At 41.1% G+C, this 17,612-nt stretch overlaps 1 protein-coding gene across 2 annotated transcripts in view; it reads right to left on the reverse strand.

The window, feature by feature from the left end:
- The window catches only part of CNTNAP5 (contactin associated protein family member 5), a 769,999-nt gene that overhangs the window by 248,065 nt on the left and 504,322 nt on the right, over positions 1–17,612 (reverse strand). For both annotated transcript variants that reach the window (XM_070581024.1, XM_070581025.1), the window contains exon 13: positions 5,356–5,556. In XM_070581024.1, the coding sequence (XP_070437125.1) occupies positions 5,356–5,556 (201 nt within the window). The remainder of the gene's footprint in view (positions 1–5,355; positions 5,557–17,612) is intronic.

The raw sequence follows: 17,612 nt of genomic DNA on the forward strand, positions 1-17,612 counted from the left end.
CACCAAATTAAGTCCATGTCTGACCCTCCCCTATCTCTAAATGACTGGTTGAACTCCTGGTCAGGTCCAGGTTTCTGGACTGCTATCAAAACCTTATTCATTGGGTTAATCATACTGCTTGTATTTCTTATTATAATTTGTTGTCTGTTTCGTTGTTTGTCTTCCGCATGTCAACAAAGTTTCACCTCCTGGACCACCACTCGTCAAATGATTCTCTCGTCCCCAGAGGCTCTGGATGCCTTGTCAGCCTTGGACTCCACAGGTGCAGTCTTCCGGTCCACTGAACCTCCTACCTATACCTATGGCCCCATTTAGGGACAGCTCTACGACATTGTACAGCCGGAAGTAGTTACAGAAGACTGACCGTAGTCCATATCCCCAAAAGATTTCGGGGCCAAATGGGTTCAGGGGGGGTTTATGATGTGGAATAAGGCTGCCCCAGCTAGAGAAGCCCAAGGTGACCTGGCCTACATGCCAAACTATATGACCCAGTGGACTTTTTTATGGTATGAATTAGGACTGCCCCAGGGAGAGAAGCCCGGGGCATCCTCACCTGCATGCCGATCTATATGGCCAGATTTGTATCTAAAGTTATATGACCGCACAATAACCAGACCCCATCTGCACTGAAATCATTTAATGACTTTTTACATCATCTTTTCTTTTCTCCAGTAAAAATAAGTCACGTACCCATGCCTTATAAAATTAGCCCTAACCCTCAACTCAGGGCAGCAGCAGGAGCTCTGACTGCCCGTGGGTCTTGTCCCCACGCACCAGCTCTGCCTGCCCATGGGTCTTGTCCCCATGCCAGCGGGGGCAGCAGCAGGAGCTCTGACTGCCCGTGGGTCCTGTCCCCACGCACCAGCTCTGCCTGCCCATGGGTCCTGTCCCCATGCCAGCGGGGGCAGAAGCAGCTGCTCTGCCTGCCCATGGGCCCTGTCCCCATGCCAGTGGGGGCAGCAGAAGTGGCGGCAGCTGAAGCTCTGACTGCCCATGGGTCCTGTCCCCATGCTATTCCACACTATTCTCTAAATAAAAGAGCACTACTGCCAGATCTTGAGAGTCTAAGAAATCTTTCTTTCGACTCCTCGGCTCACCGACCCCGCATCAATGCCATTGTAGGGATCCACAGGATCACCCTGGGAAGGAGTGCATGAGCCATGGAAGCTGCTGCATCTAGGCAAGGATGCTGCAAACTCTTTGAAGCTGCCAGGTATTTGCCCAATTCAAGCTACCTTGACAACCACATGGCGTTAGTAGGGGTGACTTTGGCTGCTCTTCTATCTCTTCGTCCACATTTTCTTAAAAATAAGGAAAATCATATCAACTCATGTTTTCCCTGACTACTCCATTTCCTTATAAGTTTGGGCTCTTTGGGGTTTTCATAGCGCCTCAGAAACAGCATCCTTGCTTTGACCTCAGGCAAAGCTGGATGCAAGAACTAGATCTGCCCCTGCCCAGCTGTGTGGCATTAAGCAACGATCTTACTTTCTCTGAGGTTCTGTTTCCTGAAATGCCAGATGGAGATAGTAACCCTGCCTGTGCAGATCTGTTTGCATTAGAGACAAGGCTCATACAGCATCCCACACATATCCTCAAACATAAGAAACGCTGAGTCATTGGTAGCCATTTGAACAGTTCTTTATTTTTCTCTCATCTTGCCTTCTTTTGTTTCCTCCCTTTATTATCTATTGTATTAAGCACCGAGGAGAATCTATAGCAAGAAGGCATCCTCCACATTCTCTTCTTATTGGTTTGAGTCCACTATAGCCACAATTTATAATATTGTATAGCTTCTACTAACCCTGGCTACCAGTAGTATCTCCGTCCAATAAGCTATGGGAATCAGCCTATAGACTTTTTATTAATTAACAAAAAATATCTTTAATTGTTTTTGACTCCTCTCTGCATTTATCCAATTGCCAAAGTTGAAATAAGATAGCAATGCCTAGTGCTGGGAAGTGATGGGCACTCAATCCCACAGTGGTGTTGAGAGTATAAATTGGTAAAACCTTGATACACTGTAGAAGTCAATATGGTAAAAGCCTTAAAAATATGCACACTCTTTGCCCTGGCAATGGCACCTCAGGAAGTTTATCTTAAGGATATAAACAGTTTTGTTCTCAAAGATCTATGTGCTAAAATGTTCTTGCATTTGTAATAGTGAAAAATTGAGAACAATCTAAATGTCTTATATAGGAGAATTGCTAATTTTGTGTGTTTTCCTGTGGTACATCCACATAACGGAAGACTGTTGTTAATAAACTTTATGGTATAAAGTCATATTTATTGATATGGAAAGATATTTGTATATTGTGTACGTGTGACAAATATAGGTAGTAAAACAGTATCACAGGTGGGCCCCAGCTTCCGAAAATAAGGGAGAAACTTGCCCAGCTCTTCCAGACTGGCAGGTAGAAGAGGACCATGCTCTCCCCTTCTGTCCCTGGCCTTCCCTGTGGGGAAGAGGAGGACTTAATAATTAGGGAGATTAGGAGAACATCCCTTCAGGTGTGTGCCTATTATGAACTCAATGTTTATGTCTTTCCCAAATTCCTGTTGAAATCCTAACTCCCAAAGTGGTGGTATCAGGAAGTGGGCCCTTTGGAAGGTGATTAGGTCATGAAGGTGGAGCCCTCATGAATGGGACTAGTAAGGGTTCTCTCACTCTCTTTCCACTAGCCATGTGAGGATGGGAGGAAAAGTGAGCTGTCTGCGACCCTGAAGAAGCCCTGACCAGAATCTGGCCATGCTGGCACCCCAGTCATGGACTTCTCCAGAGCTGTGAGAAATAACATTCAGCTTTTTATAAGCCAGCTAGTGTGCTATTTTGTTATAGGAACGCCAACTAAGACAGTGCCCTTGGTGCTGGCTCTCAGATTCATGTGCCTACAATGGTGCACTTTCACGTCTCCACCCCGACTTGCGTGAGGTGAGCACACCTGAGCTTGGGTCCAGGGGGCTCTGTCCCTGCACTGAGGAGTGTGAGGCTGGGGTCACATCTCTATCGGGCTGTCTGTCTACAGTCCCACAAACCCACTAGCAGTGCCTGGTCTGCAGGTGGATGCTGAGGGGCACATAGTTCTCCTTGGTCTCTGGTCCATGCTGTGTTCTCCAAGCCACATCACAAGAAGAAAGTAGATATTATATGTACATGCCCATTGTCCTCCTCTATCTACTGCATTTCACTCAGAACTCATGGGGAAAAAGAAAATACATGAGTACCCTCAAACCCCAACATTCAGATAGTATGTTCTCACTGTGTTTCTGTGAATATGCCCAAGGGAAAACATCTGGAAGGATACACACTTAAATGCAACATTGGTTTTTTCTGGGTGGTGAGATTATCTGGATGCATGAGTTATAACTATTCTATTTACACTGTTGAAACAGAAATAAAATGTTCCTTTGAGCTTCCATTACAGTACAAATTTTGGACCTTCCCTGCTGGGATGGAAGCTATGAGCAAGGAAAGAAATACGACACTACTGCTTATTGGAAACTTGTTATGTACCAGGCCTGGAACAAGGAACAGTGCAGACTGCTTGTTTCCTTCAGTCCTCATATCAGCCTTATTAGCTCAGGATTTTCATCTAGATTTTTCAGGCTGTGGAAATTTAGCAACTTGCACAAGGTCACGTTACTAGTAAGGAGTAGAGTCAAGATGTCACTCTCAATATGGCCTGTTCCCAAATCCATGTGCTTCTCACTTGAATATGCTCAAGGAATTAAAGACAGTTGAGCTTGGAAAAAAGTATGTACAAAGGCAATGCTATAGCCAAATGGATATCACAGAATGCAAATACTAAAGAAAAATCCCAGAGTCAGAATGAACGTACTCCCATTATTCCTAAAATTCCACCAAACCCAATCCTTAGAAAACTAGAAGCAACACAAAGAGAAGAGAGTAGGATGGTTTTCAGAAACAGGCACTCTGTGAGCAGCACTGAAAGTGACACGTGCATGCAGGCTTGACAGCCAGAGGAAAGAAACACAAACAAATATCAACCCTGGATCTCCTATTGCAGCACCATCTGAGGATGCTGGGAAAAGGGACACCAAGCATGCCTCAGATCTAATCAGCCCTGCAAGCATGGCTGACTCCAAGGAGAGTACAATAATTGATTTTCACAATGATGATCCTGAGTCATCAAGAAAAGGTTACATTTTATGTTCAGAATTCTCTGTTTAAGAAGTCAAGGAAGCATATAATCCATTTGAGAAAGATTTTCATTGCAAATAGTTAAAAAAATTTTGAAAAGATCTTTGGTGCTTAAAGGGATAAGTGATGGCTATCTGGAAAATTCACTTATGTGGAACGATGTCTTCCCTAAAGATTCTAGATCAGTGAGGCGGTGTGTTACATTTAGTCAGGCTCCTATCACTCCTCCTTTGTTGACATTTCCTTGTCTAACGTTCTTGAGCCTTTCAAAATTCCTAACTTCCCAGCACTGGATTGTAAGTTTCTTGAGGCTAAAGATTCTGAGAGCTTTTCTTGGATGTTCCACATCCCTGTGGTACTCAGCCTTTTTTTTTCCTGCCATGAAACAAATGAACTGATATTCACAAAAATGACTGACTTGCAAGGCACGCATAAAGGTTGATAAAGCCCTCCTGACATCTTGCAAAATCTCTTTTGGGTTTTGGTAAGCAATCTTAGAATTTTTTTATGCAAGTATGTTAATAACCAAATCAACCGTTCACTCTAAAAAATAACCATAGGAAAAAATAAATAAATAGCATTAATCCAATTGTTTTCTAAAAGTAAACTTTATTTTAAAAAAAAGAGTCATTTCCATTAAGGCCTGCACTGCTCAGGTAACATTGGTACAGGACGATGCCTGACTGCCCTGCTGGCCTCCTTGTCTAATGATGTTTCCCTATGCACCTTTTACCTCAGACATGACTCAATGCTCTTTGGCGAATCTGCCAAGATCCTTTGTGCTTTCTCAAATGCTATTCCCTCTGCCAAAAGTCTCATTTCCCACCTCTGCACTTTCTATATCTAGCTCAAGTGCTCTTACAAGTGCCATTGCTCTCAAAAAACTTCTCATTCTCACAACTGTGGCAGGATGGGTATTGCCATCATTCCATTTTTGAAGACGAGGGGAAAATCTCGAGAGGCTACAGACTCCCTGTAGGTCAAACCCTGGGTATCAGAGCCAGAACGTGTGCAACACAAGTGCTCTTCTAGCAGCATTTCTCTCCATGGCACAGTGAACACTATGAACACTATGAACACTAAGCCCCCTTGTTGACAAACACCCCTCTCCTCAATATTCTGGGTTTGCAGGGACCATTTGTCACTGTGGTCACCCTGTGTGGCCCATGCAGAGGGGCAGGGGTGAGCCTTACCTGGCGTGTTGAGCAGGCGGGACTTCCTGCAGTGGTAGGCCACCTCCTGCTCACAGTGCTCCGAGCCATCAATCACAGCCTCCAGCTGCTCCATGCTGCTACCATAGTCCAAGGTCATGGTGTAGGGATTTTCAGGGTCCGTGCCCCGCACGTGCGTCAGCTCTGTGTTGTTGTGCTGCACTGAGGTCCAGATCTTGTCCTCTGCCCAAACAACACAACCCAAGGAAGGAGACGTTAGAAGGAAGATCAAAGGAGGATCATACTTATATACCACAACAAAGCTGAAAATAAAGGAAAATCAGATCGTGCAACCAGTGTGATGGGTGGCTCAACATGCAACCATTTATTGCCAGCTGATTGCTCTACTCATGCAAAGAATTTGACCAGAGAATTTTTGTTTCTCATAAAGCTCCACCCAGAGTTAGATGAGGGTTAATGATCTTAAGAGCTAAATGTGTGGAACCTTTACTCCACAGGCTTTATGCTAAGCATTTCTCATTTTAAACTGATATTACCTATATCAGAAGGGAGTCAATACTGCCATGTCAGAAATGAGGGAAAAGTGAATGAGGAGAATTAGGCTGCTTACTCAAGGGTATGCAGTTAGTTAGTGACTAAGAATTGGAACCCAGGATGTTTGACTCCAAAATCCATACTTCCAGCTACTGACACACACTTCTTAGAAAGAGAAAACACTAGTGTAAATAATTGTCTCAGAGAACCATAAATACCACATTGCAAATAAGACTGATACACAGAAAGTGTCTGTAAAATATACATCATTAACAAGAATGAGATAGTGCAATGCACACTGTACATGTAAGGCATTTCATTGCAGTTTTTTATTATTTATTCTCCGTTACCTTTATTTGCCAAAAGTATTTTAAGACATTTAGAATAAAAGAACCCACGGAGATGAAGACCTTTAAATCAGGGTAGGTTTTACCTACTACTGGTAAGAATGAAAGGTGAGAAAAAAGGAGAGGAATTTGAGTTGTAGAGCTTCAGAGACTCATATTTGAAACCTATTTCTGCCAACAACAAGCTTGGACAAGTCACTTCTCTTTTCTGGGGCTCAGTTTTATCGTCAGTGGAAAAAAAAAAAAAAGACAGCAATACCAGTAGGACTGTTAATATGGAATAGCAACCAAAAATATAAAGTTGCAAAGCACTATCTGGGACATATGTATTAGACATTCTGTAATAATAACCTAGACTAAAATATTTACTGCAATTGGAGATAGAATTTAATTCTGAACATAGTCACAAATAAAGCAAAAGAGGAAATAGGAAGAATTGAAAAGCTTTTGTCTCTGAGAATCTTGCCCACATAATAACATCATTACTCTTCATAAATTCTGAGAGCTGGAAAAGAATCTAGCATAGACATCACATGGTTTCCTTCTTCCCTCACCCTCTTAGTTTTACAAATGAGGAAACGAAGATCTAGGAAGTAAAGAAACAACCCAAGGCATTTCTATTAGACAGTAATGATGAGCAGATATACTGGAAGTAACCATTATTATTAATTAGTACTATTAGGAAGCATGGCTGTTGGTATGATTTAACTGAACCAGAAAAGAACTGGCAACCAGGACTCCCAGTTTTAACACTTTCTCTACGCTAACTCTGTATATGACTTGGAATAAGTAACTTCATTGCCCTGCACTTCAGTTTTAATATATGAAAAGGAAGAGAAAGAGAGTTTGTTTCAATTATCTCTAGAGTATTTTCCAACTCTAAAAAAGGAAATATTTCTTTCAGCATAAAATTAAACTTTGCTCAATATTCTGATTCATCTTAAGACTGTTTCCTAAAACAGCCCACTGATAACCCAAGTCTCCAATATTTAATTGAGGCAGAATTGTATCTTCTATAAAGTCTAGAAAACAAATAAGAATGAAGGTTATTGGATTTTGACTTTGCTAGCAAAAATAGAAAGTGATTCATATGGGTAAAAATAATAATGTTACATAAATAGTTAACCCAAAACTCTAAAAATGTTGATGCTCATATAGACAAAAACTGATAAAATAACCCAAAGAAAAGTAATTGTTCAATAATGCAATACTGTAGAGGCAGAAATAAAGACTGACAGTTTTAAAACAGTCATGGTGCTTAGAAACAGCCCATGGTGCTTAGAAGAAGAGAAGGAAAATGATGTCTAATCTAAATTATAGATGCTATGTTCATACTAGGACATTTTACATACATTATCTCCAGTATTCATAAGAATCCACCATGGTAGACATGAATCTAGATATAGATACAGATATAGATATAGATATATAGACATATAAAGGCTCAGGGAGAGAAAGTAAACTGGTCCCTAGTCTCAATGTGTTCAATCTGTCTGATTTCAAAAGTGGTCCATATAGCACCCTTAAATCATGTGAATTTGTATTTCCCTCTGATTGTAAACAGCTTTTCATATCCATATATCCATTCATCTGATTGTTCCTACATTCACTAATTGATTTGCTTATTCATTGACCCATTTTGCAAAGAGCATATTCTATTTTTGGCAAGATGGAAAAGGAAGCTGTGTCAGAGAGACAATCCTTCATCTTAAAGCTGCTAATATTGCCAACCTCGCCTTCTGGACCCTGAGGGTGAATTGAAGTTTTAATAATTCAGCCATTGGCACTTTTTGGTATATGCAATATACAGAAGATACAGAGGAATAATTAAGAGCTCCAAAGTGCTCCCCACAATTCACTTAACAGACATCACAAACCCTCGCTGCAAACACAGATGATTACTTGAAACCTAGAGCTTCTTAGCTGGCTTTCATTTCAAAGATGCCCTTTGTTCTCTGATTATACCTCTTCTCGGAGACAGCAGCACGAAGACTAAAAACAAGGAGGTAATTGGATTTTACTTCTGCTTCATGGGTGGCAGAGCAGATTAAGCCCCAAACCCTCACAAAATATTAAAGGCCAGGGGTCAATGCCACGCACTAGAATCAGTTTGGGGGCTGATGTTCCTGATGCCTGGTCTAAGGTGGAGACAAGTGGTTTTAGCTGGAAAGGCTAAGTGAAGGTTTGCTCTGAAGCATTTTTAAGCAACTAAGATGTATTTCGAACAGTCCTTTAGGAAGATGGGGTACATCTGTCCATGGACCCACACATGCTTTAACTAAAACTGGACCCAGGAAGCTAAATGGTCAAAATGGTCAATTTAGTCAATGGGCAGGTGGAGATTAGTGGACACCATTTGGGCTCTGGAGTCAGAAAATTTGGATTTGTTTGCCAGTTCAGTAGTTACTGGTTATGCAACTTTGGTCAAATCATTACTTCTCTAAAGTTCAGTTTCCTCATGAGTAAGATTTGAAAGGCAGCAATGATGCCACTGTGCAGGATGGTTGTAAAGATTAAGTAAGGGGATTTGTGTGAGAAGGTCTATTATTAACCAAATTACTGAGCATTTCATAGAAATCTGTGTGTACCTATTATATAAAGTAATATATCAGCTCTATCTCAAGGAGCTTCCAGATATCAGATGCTGATACAGGAGTCTCCCTTAACTGTGGTTTTGCTTTCCATAGTTTTAGTTACTCTCAGTCAACCACAATCCAAAAATATTAAATGGAAAATTCCAGAAATAAGCAATGCATAAGTTTTAAATTGCATGCAATTCTGAAATCTCACGATGTCCTGCTTTGTTCTGCCTGGTATGTGAATCATTCCTTTGTCCACGCTGGATATGCTACCTGCCAATTAGTCATTTAGCAGCCATCTCAGTTATGAGATCCACAGCCATGGTATCGCAGTGCTTGTGCTCAAGTAATGCTTCTTTTACTTAATAATGGCCCAAAAGCACAAGAGTAGGGATGCAGGCAATTTGGAGACGCCAAAGAGAAGCTGTGATGTGCTTCCTTTACATGAAAAACTGGAAGTTTTCAACTTACAAGGAAAGACAAAAATCACATGCTGAGGTCACTAAGATCTATGGAAAGAAGGAATCTTTCATCTATAAAATTGTGAAGAAAAACAAAGAAATTCATGCTAGTTTTGCTGTCGCACCCCAAATGTGTATGTATAGGAAAAAACATAGCATATATAAGGTTCAGTATTATCTGTGGTTTCAGGTATCTAATGTGTGTCTTGAAACATATCCCCTCAAATAAGGGGGGGGAGTACTGTATTATTAACAACAGCATCAAGGAGAAGGAGAAGTGCAACTGGCCTCTGGTAGTTCTCAAAGTAGCTTGTGTTCACAGGGTTCTTGCCCAGAGCATCAAGTAGGACCCACGAGACACCTAAAAGGGAGACACACTGAGCCTGGCCCTCCCACCACAGATCCATGGGGGAAAAAAACAGCTTCAAAAGACCCAGAACAGGAAATGCTCTCCTCCTGCAGTTCTGTGAATTTGAACTCCCACTCAAAGAAACCTACAGAGCTTTCCCTATAACTCAGGTAGCTCCAGTTTCATGCAGGAACTGAGTGGTAAATCATCTAAATGCTATGAGCAGAAAAGCATCATAAAATCCATCAGGCTCCAAACTTCCCCCTCTGCTGCCTTTCTCCAGCCCCAGACCCTCCACCACAGGACACATGTTCTAGGTTCTAGTCTCTAGAGGTGCACCTAGGGCTCCAAGGCACCACAAGACAGCTGGGCTTTAGAAACAAGCCTATCTGATTGGCATCTGTGTTCTGCTATGTGGCAGTAGTGAGACTGTGGGCAAGTTAGTCTCTGAATCTTCCTCAGTGAAAAATGGGGATATTAGTATCAACCTTTTCATCCATGATAACTTTATAATGACTCAGCATCGTGTTTTGTGTGAACACAGAGCAGGTTGTCTGGCATGAAAAAGAATAAAGAATCTCTACATTAGAACTTTTCTCTAGCATTAGAGTCAGGACTGGGATTCATTCCTTAGAAAGCCGGGGCAGGCAGCGCATCCGGCAAATGAGGTTAGAGCAGGATGGACTGCCCTTTCTTGTAATAGAGCTGCTACTCCAGATAATAAATTACTACCCCCTTATTCAATTATCTTTTCACTCTAGAAAAGCCTCATGTGTCTCTATATTTATTTGTGTCCCTTGCATTTCCTGAAATTTCTTCAACAGAATTTGTTTAGTCCTCATGGACCTAAAACCCTGGAAAATCATTGCCCTTGATACCTCCCTTTGCTACCCAGTTCATTCTCTATAATTTCTTCTACTGTATACCACCATTCACTCCCATGATGAGAAACAGAGCCCCATCTTTCTAACTCGCTCAAAGGAATACATGCATGGAGGTACTGTGACAAATTCTCTGCTTAAGAGAGGATTGCATTTGGAGATTTTTGAAGTGGCAGGAATCTATTCACTTCACTAAGGATCCCAAAATAACAGTTTTGTTGTGAGTGATCTCGAGTGGATTCTGACTCCTAGCGACCCTGTGGACAGCAGAGCAGAACTCTGTCTAGTCATTTTGCACCATCCTCTCACCTTCTGGTGCTCTATCAGACAAGGCTGCTGTGCTATTCATAGGGTTTTCATGGCCAATTTTTCAGAAGTGGGTGGCCAGGTCCTTCTTCCTAGTCTGTCTTAGTCTGAAAGCTCCGCTGAAAACTGTCCACCATGGGTGACCCTGCTGGCATTTGAAATACTGGTGGCATAGCTTTCAGCATCACAGCAACGTGAAGCTGCCACAGTATAACAACTGACAGACAGGTGGTATGATTTCCTGACCAAGAAATGAACCTGGGCTGAGGTGGTGAGAGGGCTGAATCTTAACCACTAGACCCCCAGGGCTGGCTAAAGTAAAAGTTATTATATATTTAAGACATTCACTTTTTCAACAGATACATAGTTTGCAAATATTTTCTCCCACTCTGTAGATTGCTTTTACATTTTGTTGATTATTTTGCTGTGCAAAAGCTTTTTACTTTGATGTAGTCCCATTTGTTGATTTTTACTTTTGTTGCTTGTGTCTTTGGTGTTGTAGCCAAAAAGTCATTGCCAAGACCAATGTCAAAGAGGCTCTTCCCTATGTTTTCTTCTAGACGTTTATGGTATCATGTCTTATGTTGAAGTCTTTAATTTACTTAGAGTTAATTTTTGTGAGTGGTATAAGACAGAGGTCCAATATCACTTTTCTGCATGTGGTTATCCAGTTTTCCCAATACCATTGCCAACAGTCTATCCTTTACCCATTGAGTGTTCGTGGCTCCCTCGTCAAATATCAATTGACCATATATGTAGGGGGTTATTGCTCAGCTCTCTATTCTGTTACATTGGGATATGTGGCTATTTTTATGTCAGTACCATACTATTTTAATTACTATAGCAGTGGGGGAAATGGAGAGAGGTTTTTGAAGGGTACAAACTTCTAACTGCTAAGTAACTTCTAGAGATCTAATCCACAGCATAGTGATTATAGTCAGCAATACTGTATTAGAAACTTCAAAATTGCTAAGAGACTAGATCTTAATTGTTCTTACCACACACACACAAAAAGATATATATGTGATGTGATAGAGGTGTTAGCTAATGCTACCATGGTAATCATATTGCAATGTATAAATATATAAATCAATACATCACCCAACTTAAACTTACACAACATAATATGTCAATCATATCTCAAAAAAACCAAGAAATACTATGGACAGCTAATCTTCGACAAAGGAGCAGAGGGCCTGCAATGGAGAAAAGAAAGTCTCTTCAACAAATGGTGCTGGGAAAACTGGACAGCCACATGCAAAAGATTGAAAATTGACCAGTCTTTTTCACCACACACCAAAATAAACTCAAAATGGATCAAAGACCTAAAGATTAGGCCTGAGACAATAAGTCTTTTGGAAGAGAATATAGGCAGTACACTCTTTGACATCAGTTTCAAAAGAATCTTTTCGGACACTGTAACTCCTCAGTTGAGGGAAACAATAGAAAGAATAAACAAATGGGACTTCATCAGACTAAAGAGCTTCTTCAAGGCAAGGGAAAACAGGATTGAAACAAAAAAAACAGCTCACTAATTGGGAAAAAATATTTACAAGCCACTTATCCGACAAAGGATTAATCGCCATAATATACAAAGAACTCACACTGCTTAACAACAAAAAAACAAACAACCCGATCAAAAAATGGGCACAGGACATGAACAGACATTTCTCAAAAGAAGATATGAATATGGCCAATAGACACATGAAAAGATGTTCATCATCGCTAATCATCAGGGAAATGCAAATCAAAACTACACTAAGATATCACCTTACACCCGTTAGATTGGCAAAAACATCCAAAACCAAGAGTGACAAATGTTGGAGAGGTTGTGGAGAAAAAGGAACCCTCATACACTGTTGGTGGGAATGCAAACTGGTACAGCCACTATGGAAAACAGTATGGAGATTTCTCAAAAAGTTAAAAATAGAAATACCCTATGACCCAGCCATCCCATTACTGGGTATCTATCCTAAGAACCTGATATCAGAAATCTCAAGAGTCCGTTGCACCCCTATGTTCATCGCAGCATTATTTACAATAGCCAAGACGTGGAACCAGCCTACATGCCCAGAAACTGATGATTGGATAAAGAAGATGTGGTATATATACACAATGGAATACTACTCAGCCATAAAAAAAGACAAAATTGGCCCATTCATAACAACATGGATGGACCTCGAGGGTATTATGTTAAGCGAAATAAGCCAGTCAGAGAAAGACGAACTCTATATGACTCCACTCATAGGTGGAAATTAGTATACTGATAAGGAGATCTGATCGGTGGTTACCAGGGAAAAGCGGGGGTCGGGGGAGGGCACAGAGGGGGAAGTGGTGTACCCACAACATGACCAACAAAAATGTACAACTGAAATCTCACAAGGTTGTAATCTATCATAACATTAATAAAAAAAAAATAAAATAAAATAAATTAAAAAAAAAACAAGAAATAAAATATTTGATTTTTAAAAGCAGCATTCAACCCAATGTACTGGTGTGAGTGTGAATGATCTCACTACCCAGACCCACAGCACTATTACGCCATCTCTAAGCATAAAGGAGTTACAGGCCATAGGTCATTAAAGAGAATGTGTGATGAAGTTCCGAAATATCATTTCACAGACATAACAATGTGTTCTTATGTAGGCTAGTAAAGGACTTCCAAAATTGTATTGTGAATTTAGCTTTTAAGTCTATCTCTCCATAAAACTATGAGATCTCTCTGGGTGTAAAATGTATCATTAATTCTTGTGTTGAAATATGTGACCAGTTGTGCTCTGCTAGCCACCAGAGTGCACATGCAGGAGGATAGCATACTGCCTAACTCCTCCAAAAGTGTACCATGTTTCTGGGGAAAAAGTTGTGTACCCAAGAATGACAAATGTCTCATGCTGTTAGACATGCTCTTGAGATTAAGAGTCAGTGGAGCTGCCCAGAGATCTTCTGGGGTAGGGTTGGGGTGGTGTTAGGGAAGCCTGTCCAGTGTTGACTGTGCACTCTTTTTCTTGAGAATGCACAGGCCAACACAGGTCTTTCATCCTTAGACCACAAGAGCCTAGACTAGCATTGAGCACCTTGTGGGACTGCAGGAAATCTTTGTCAAGTGAGTATATTAGTTAACCCACCAGCGTTTGTATTCTGCCAGGTTTTCTGTTCTAGCATTTGCAAAGCAGCTCGTCTATGCGTGTTATATAATGGTCCAAATGTAAAAGTTTCAGGTTATAAGATCAGCACACATACACACTCAACAACAACATCAACAAAAAGGAAAAAAAGAGATATCACAAAGTGCTGACAGAGTAGTCATGGTGGGATATTCTGGAACATTCTTTATCATTATCTCTTTTATGAAATCTTTCCCAGGTTGTCACCCCAGGAGAGCTCTTTATGAATCCTCGTCCTGGGTCTTTAGGGGATCTGCCTGGTTCCTCTTTTTCTCATTTCAGAAACTGTAAATTGTTTATACACAGAGCCACAGTTTAATTTTATTTCATATTTTTTCTCTCATTCTATGTGATTGGTATTATTACTGTGATGATCACTATTATTATTAATAATAGTAATTACAGATGCTATAAGCTGTTCCATCTGTTACCATGGAAATTACCACACAGAAGAAAGAACAAACAAAAGGAAAGTGAAAAAAGAGAGACAAGAAATAACTCTGATTAATAAGACTTCATTCTCCACACATATCTGTCTCTCTACAGAGCCAGAAAAAACTGCAATTTTTCTATCACAATGCTTGGAAAGAAGGCAAGTCTACAGATTGTCAATACCCAGCTTAATTGAACTTAAATCACTGTGGGGAGCTGCTTATAGTCTTTCAAAAAGTGTGCCAATTCGCTTATACTCCTATTGTAATAAAGCAAGTCTATATTAAGGTCCCTGGGGTCACTTCTGGTACAGTTATCTATGTTGACAGTGAATTTTCTATGCCAAGGGTAAAGACAGTTTAAGTAATCCTCAAAGCACTGTCTCTACTACTCACTTGCCATCTTTGCATGTACAGCCCAGTGACGTCTCTTGTCATTTTGCATTGATAGTTATTTAATTTTTCATATGGTTGTACTTTATCTCCCTATTTAAATAACAGGCAATGACTGCTGAGTAAATGTCAGCTTGGAAAGGCTTCTGTGGTTAACGGAGGCAGATGTTATGGAGGAAAGCAAGGGCTTTGAGGTCAGGAGTCCTGATTGCCAGTGTCAGCTGTGCCACTGACTAGATTCCTGAAGATGGCAGACACACACAACCTCCAAGCCTCAGTCTCCTCAGCTGTGAACTGGCTACAATCCACTGGGCAGTGACGTTGAACTCAGCACAGAGCCTGGCTCAGGGTACCTGACTCTAATCAAAGTTGAACTGAAATCCATTCTGATGAAGCAATTCAGAGAGTCTTAGAAGGGATCATCTCATTATTAGAAACAATTATGGGAACCTGAGCCGAGGGCGTCAATGCCACCTTCCCCTAAACCTTTAAAGGGAAGGGAGACAAATGGTGTAAAATGATGATTTTCAACTACTTTAAAAGGCTTCAGAATTCCCGCAGGAGCAGCTTTCCCTCCCTGTGGAACTCTCAGCTGCCTACGTGAAAATCCATCGTGCCTTGCTAAACCACTGCAGATGAGGCAGCTTTTAGCGTCTGGGCTTCTGCCGTTTGGGGGAGGGAGCATTACTGGTTTATGGCTCCTGGTGTGGCCACCGGGCACGATGCATTAGCCAGAGCGCAGACACTTCAGCAGGGCGGCACGGGAGGCCGGCTCCCAGCCATTACCACTCTTCCACCTGCCTGCGTGGGCCACACTTTACGACTCCCAGGCAACATACTTGACTGTGATTTATTCTCCTACTTCTCTCGAGCCTTTACTTTTTATGTACCCTTTTGGGGGGTTATTTTTCTCTTTTCTTGCTTTAAAATAGGTGGCATGATCAAAGACACCTGGGAAATCTGTTTTATGGTCTTGGGTAGGGGTGGTTTTGAAAGGACTCCATGTACACTGTATCACACTTTGTTGTTCCCTGGCTTATTCAAGGAAAACTTATTAAACATCTAGTGTGTGCAGAACACTATGTTAGGGACTGAGAAGGCGATGGGATGAGCGGTACAAGGCTGAATGACACTCTGGATCCCCAGCTCAAGGCTTCACAGCTGGTTCTGGGAAAGAAGTTCCCATGGAAACTGGAAGCCCAGCAGCAGTAAATGTGGGGCAGAGGGGAGGGCCAGAGCATCTCAGCCTGTGGGCATTCTGGGCAGGGGAAGAGGAGAAAGGAGCCTCCACATAGCCATCCCCTGATGGGAAGAGGACAGAGAGGCTGGTGGATGTGGCTTTGGCTGCGTTGGAGGTTGTGGTGAGGTCTTTAGGGGTATCTCTGTGATGAGCACGATTTTGGTACATACTGAGGAAAAAGCTAGGCACTCACTCAGACCTAAATTCAATTCCTCCATCTGTCACTTCCTAGCTGAGTGATGCTGCACATGCTCTTCAACCTCTCTGAACCTCTGCTTTCTCAAAATACAAGTGATAAATGATCTCTACCTCACACTTTATCATGCAGATTAAATGAGATAAACTCTAAGACCATGTAACCCAGTACCTGGGCGACAAGTACAGAATAAACAGTAGTTTTCCCATTCCTTTGTTTAGAAGAACTAAAGTAGCCAAAATCGAACTCAGAGGAGTCCATAAGATGGTGAGCTGATTGCGTAGGGCTTGTGGTGGTCGTAAGAAGAGATTCCCAAGGGCAGCATTAATATGTCCTTTTACCAGGTCATAAAAGAAGACAAGCCGCCTGTAAATGTGAGAGTGTCTACTTACTCTGTTTAATGAATCTTGTATTCTGGTTCTGCAGGTGAATGACAAAAAGAAAACGCAGAGGAGAGTGAAATTATTCATCTTTCTTTCAGCTGATATCTCTGCTCTGGAGTTCATCACAATATAATGATGTTTCCAGAGTGCCAGCATCGTCTCCCGTGGAAGGTCTTCTCTAACTCCACCAGCATCCTGTGCTTATCTCGCTCGAGCACTATTACAACAACTTGTTTACTCATACCCCCGCTAAACCGTAAGCACTACAAGGGAAAAGACTGTCTCATGATTCCTGTCTGCCTAATTCCTGGCCCACAGTAGGTATTCACTTACCACGAAACTAAACATTCAACAGATTACCAAGATATTTTTTTACTCGTTTCAATGACATCTCTTAAAATCAGCAGGAAAGTGATAGATGACAGGAAAGTTTATTTAGATACGTTCTTGCAATTCTACTGTGCAGCCCAGGATATCTATTGCAAATAGCAGAATACTAAAACACCCGAAAATATCCATTAATAGGTGTCTGATCTGATTGAATACAGTATAGTTAATTGACACAGTGAAATACTATGCGGCCATAATAGAAACCACATAAGATCTCTCTGAACTAATCTAGAATGATTTCCAGAAGATTGTAAAGTGACAAAATCAAGGTTTCAAGGTGCAAAAGACTATGCTACATTTTGTGTAAGAATAAAGGAGAAATAGGAATACACCCAGGAAGGATAAACTTATATAAATGGTTATCTAGATGAGATGAGTAAGAACGGGGAAAGGCATTATGAGTGAGAGAAAGACATCTCTGGTCAATCATTGTGTGCGTATATATATATATAAAAATAGTATATGTTATATATTTTAACTTTTGTAACATACAAATGTTTCACATAGTCAAAACATAAAATTAAATCAAAAGGATGAAAAAAGGTAAACCCTAAAATGGAATATTAAACAGAAACAAAAAAGCCTAACTGTATATTACATGGATAAAATAACCACAAATAAGTA

The sequence above is a fragment of the Equus przewalskii genome, chromosome 17 (assembly GCF_037783145.1).
Source record: "Equus przewalskii isolate Varuska chromosome 17, EquPr2, whole genome shotgun sequence".
Taxonomy (NCBI): domain Eukaryota; kingdom Metazoa; phylum Chordata; class Mammalia; order Perissodactyla; family Equidae; genus Equus; species Equus przewalskii.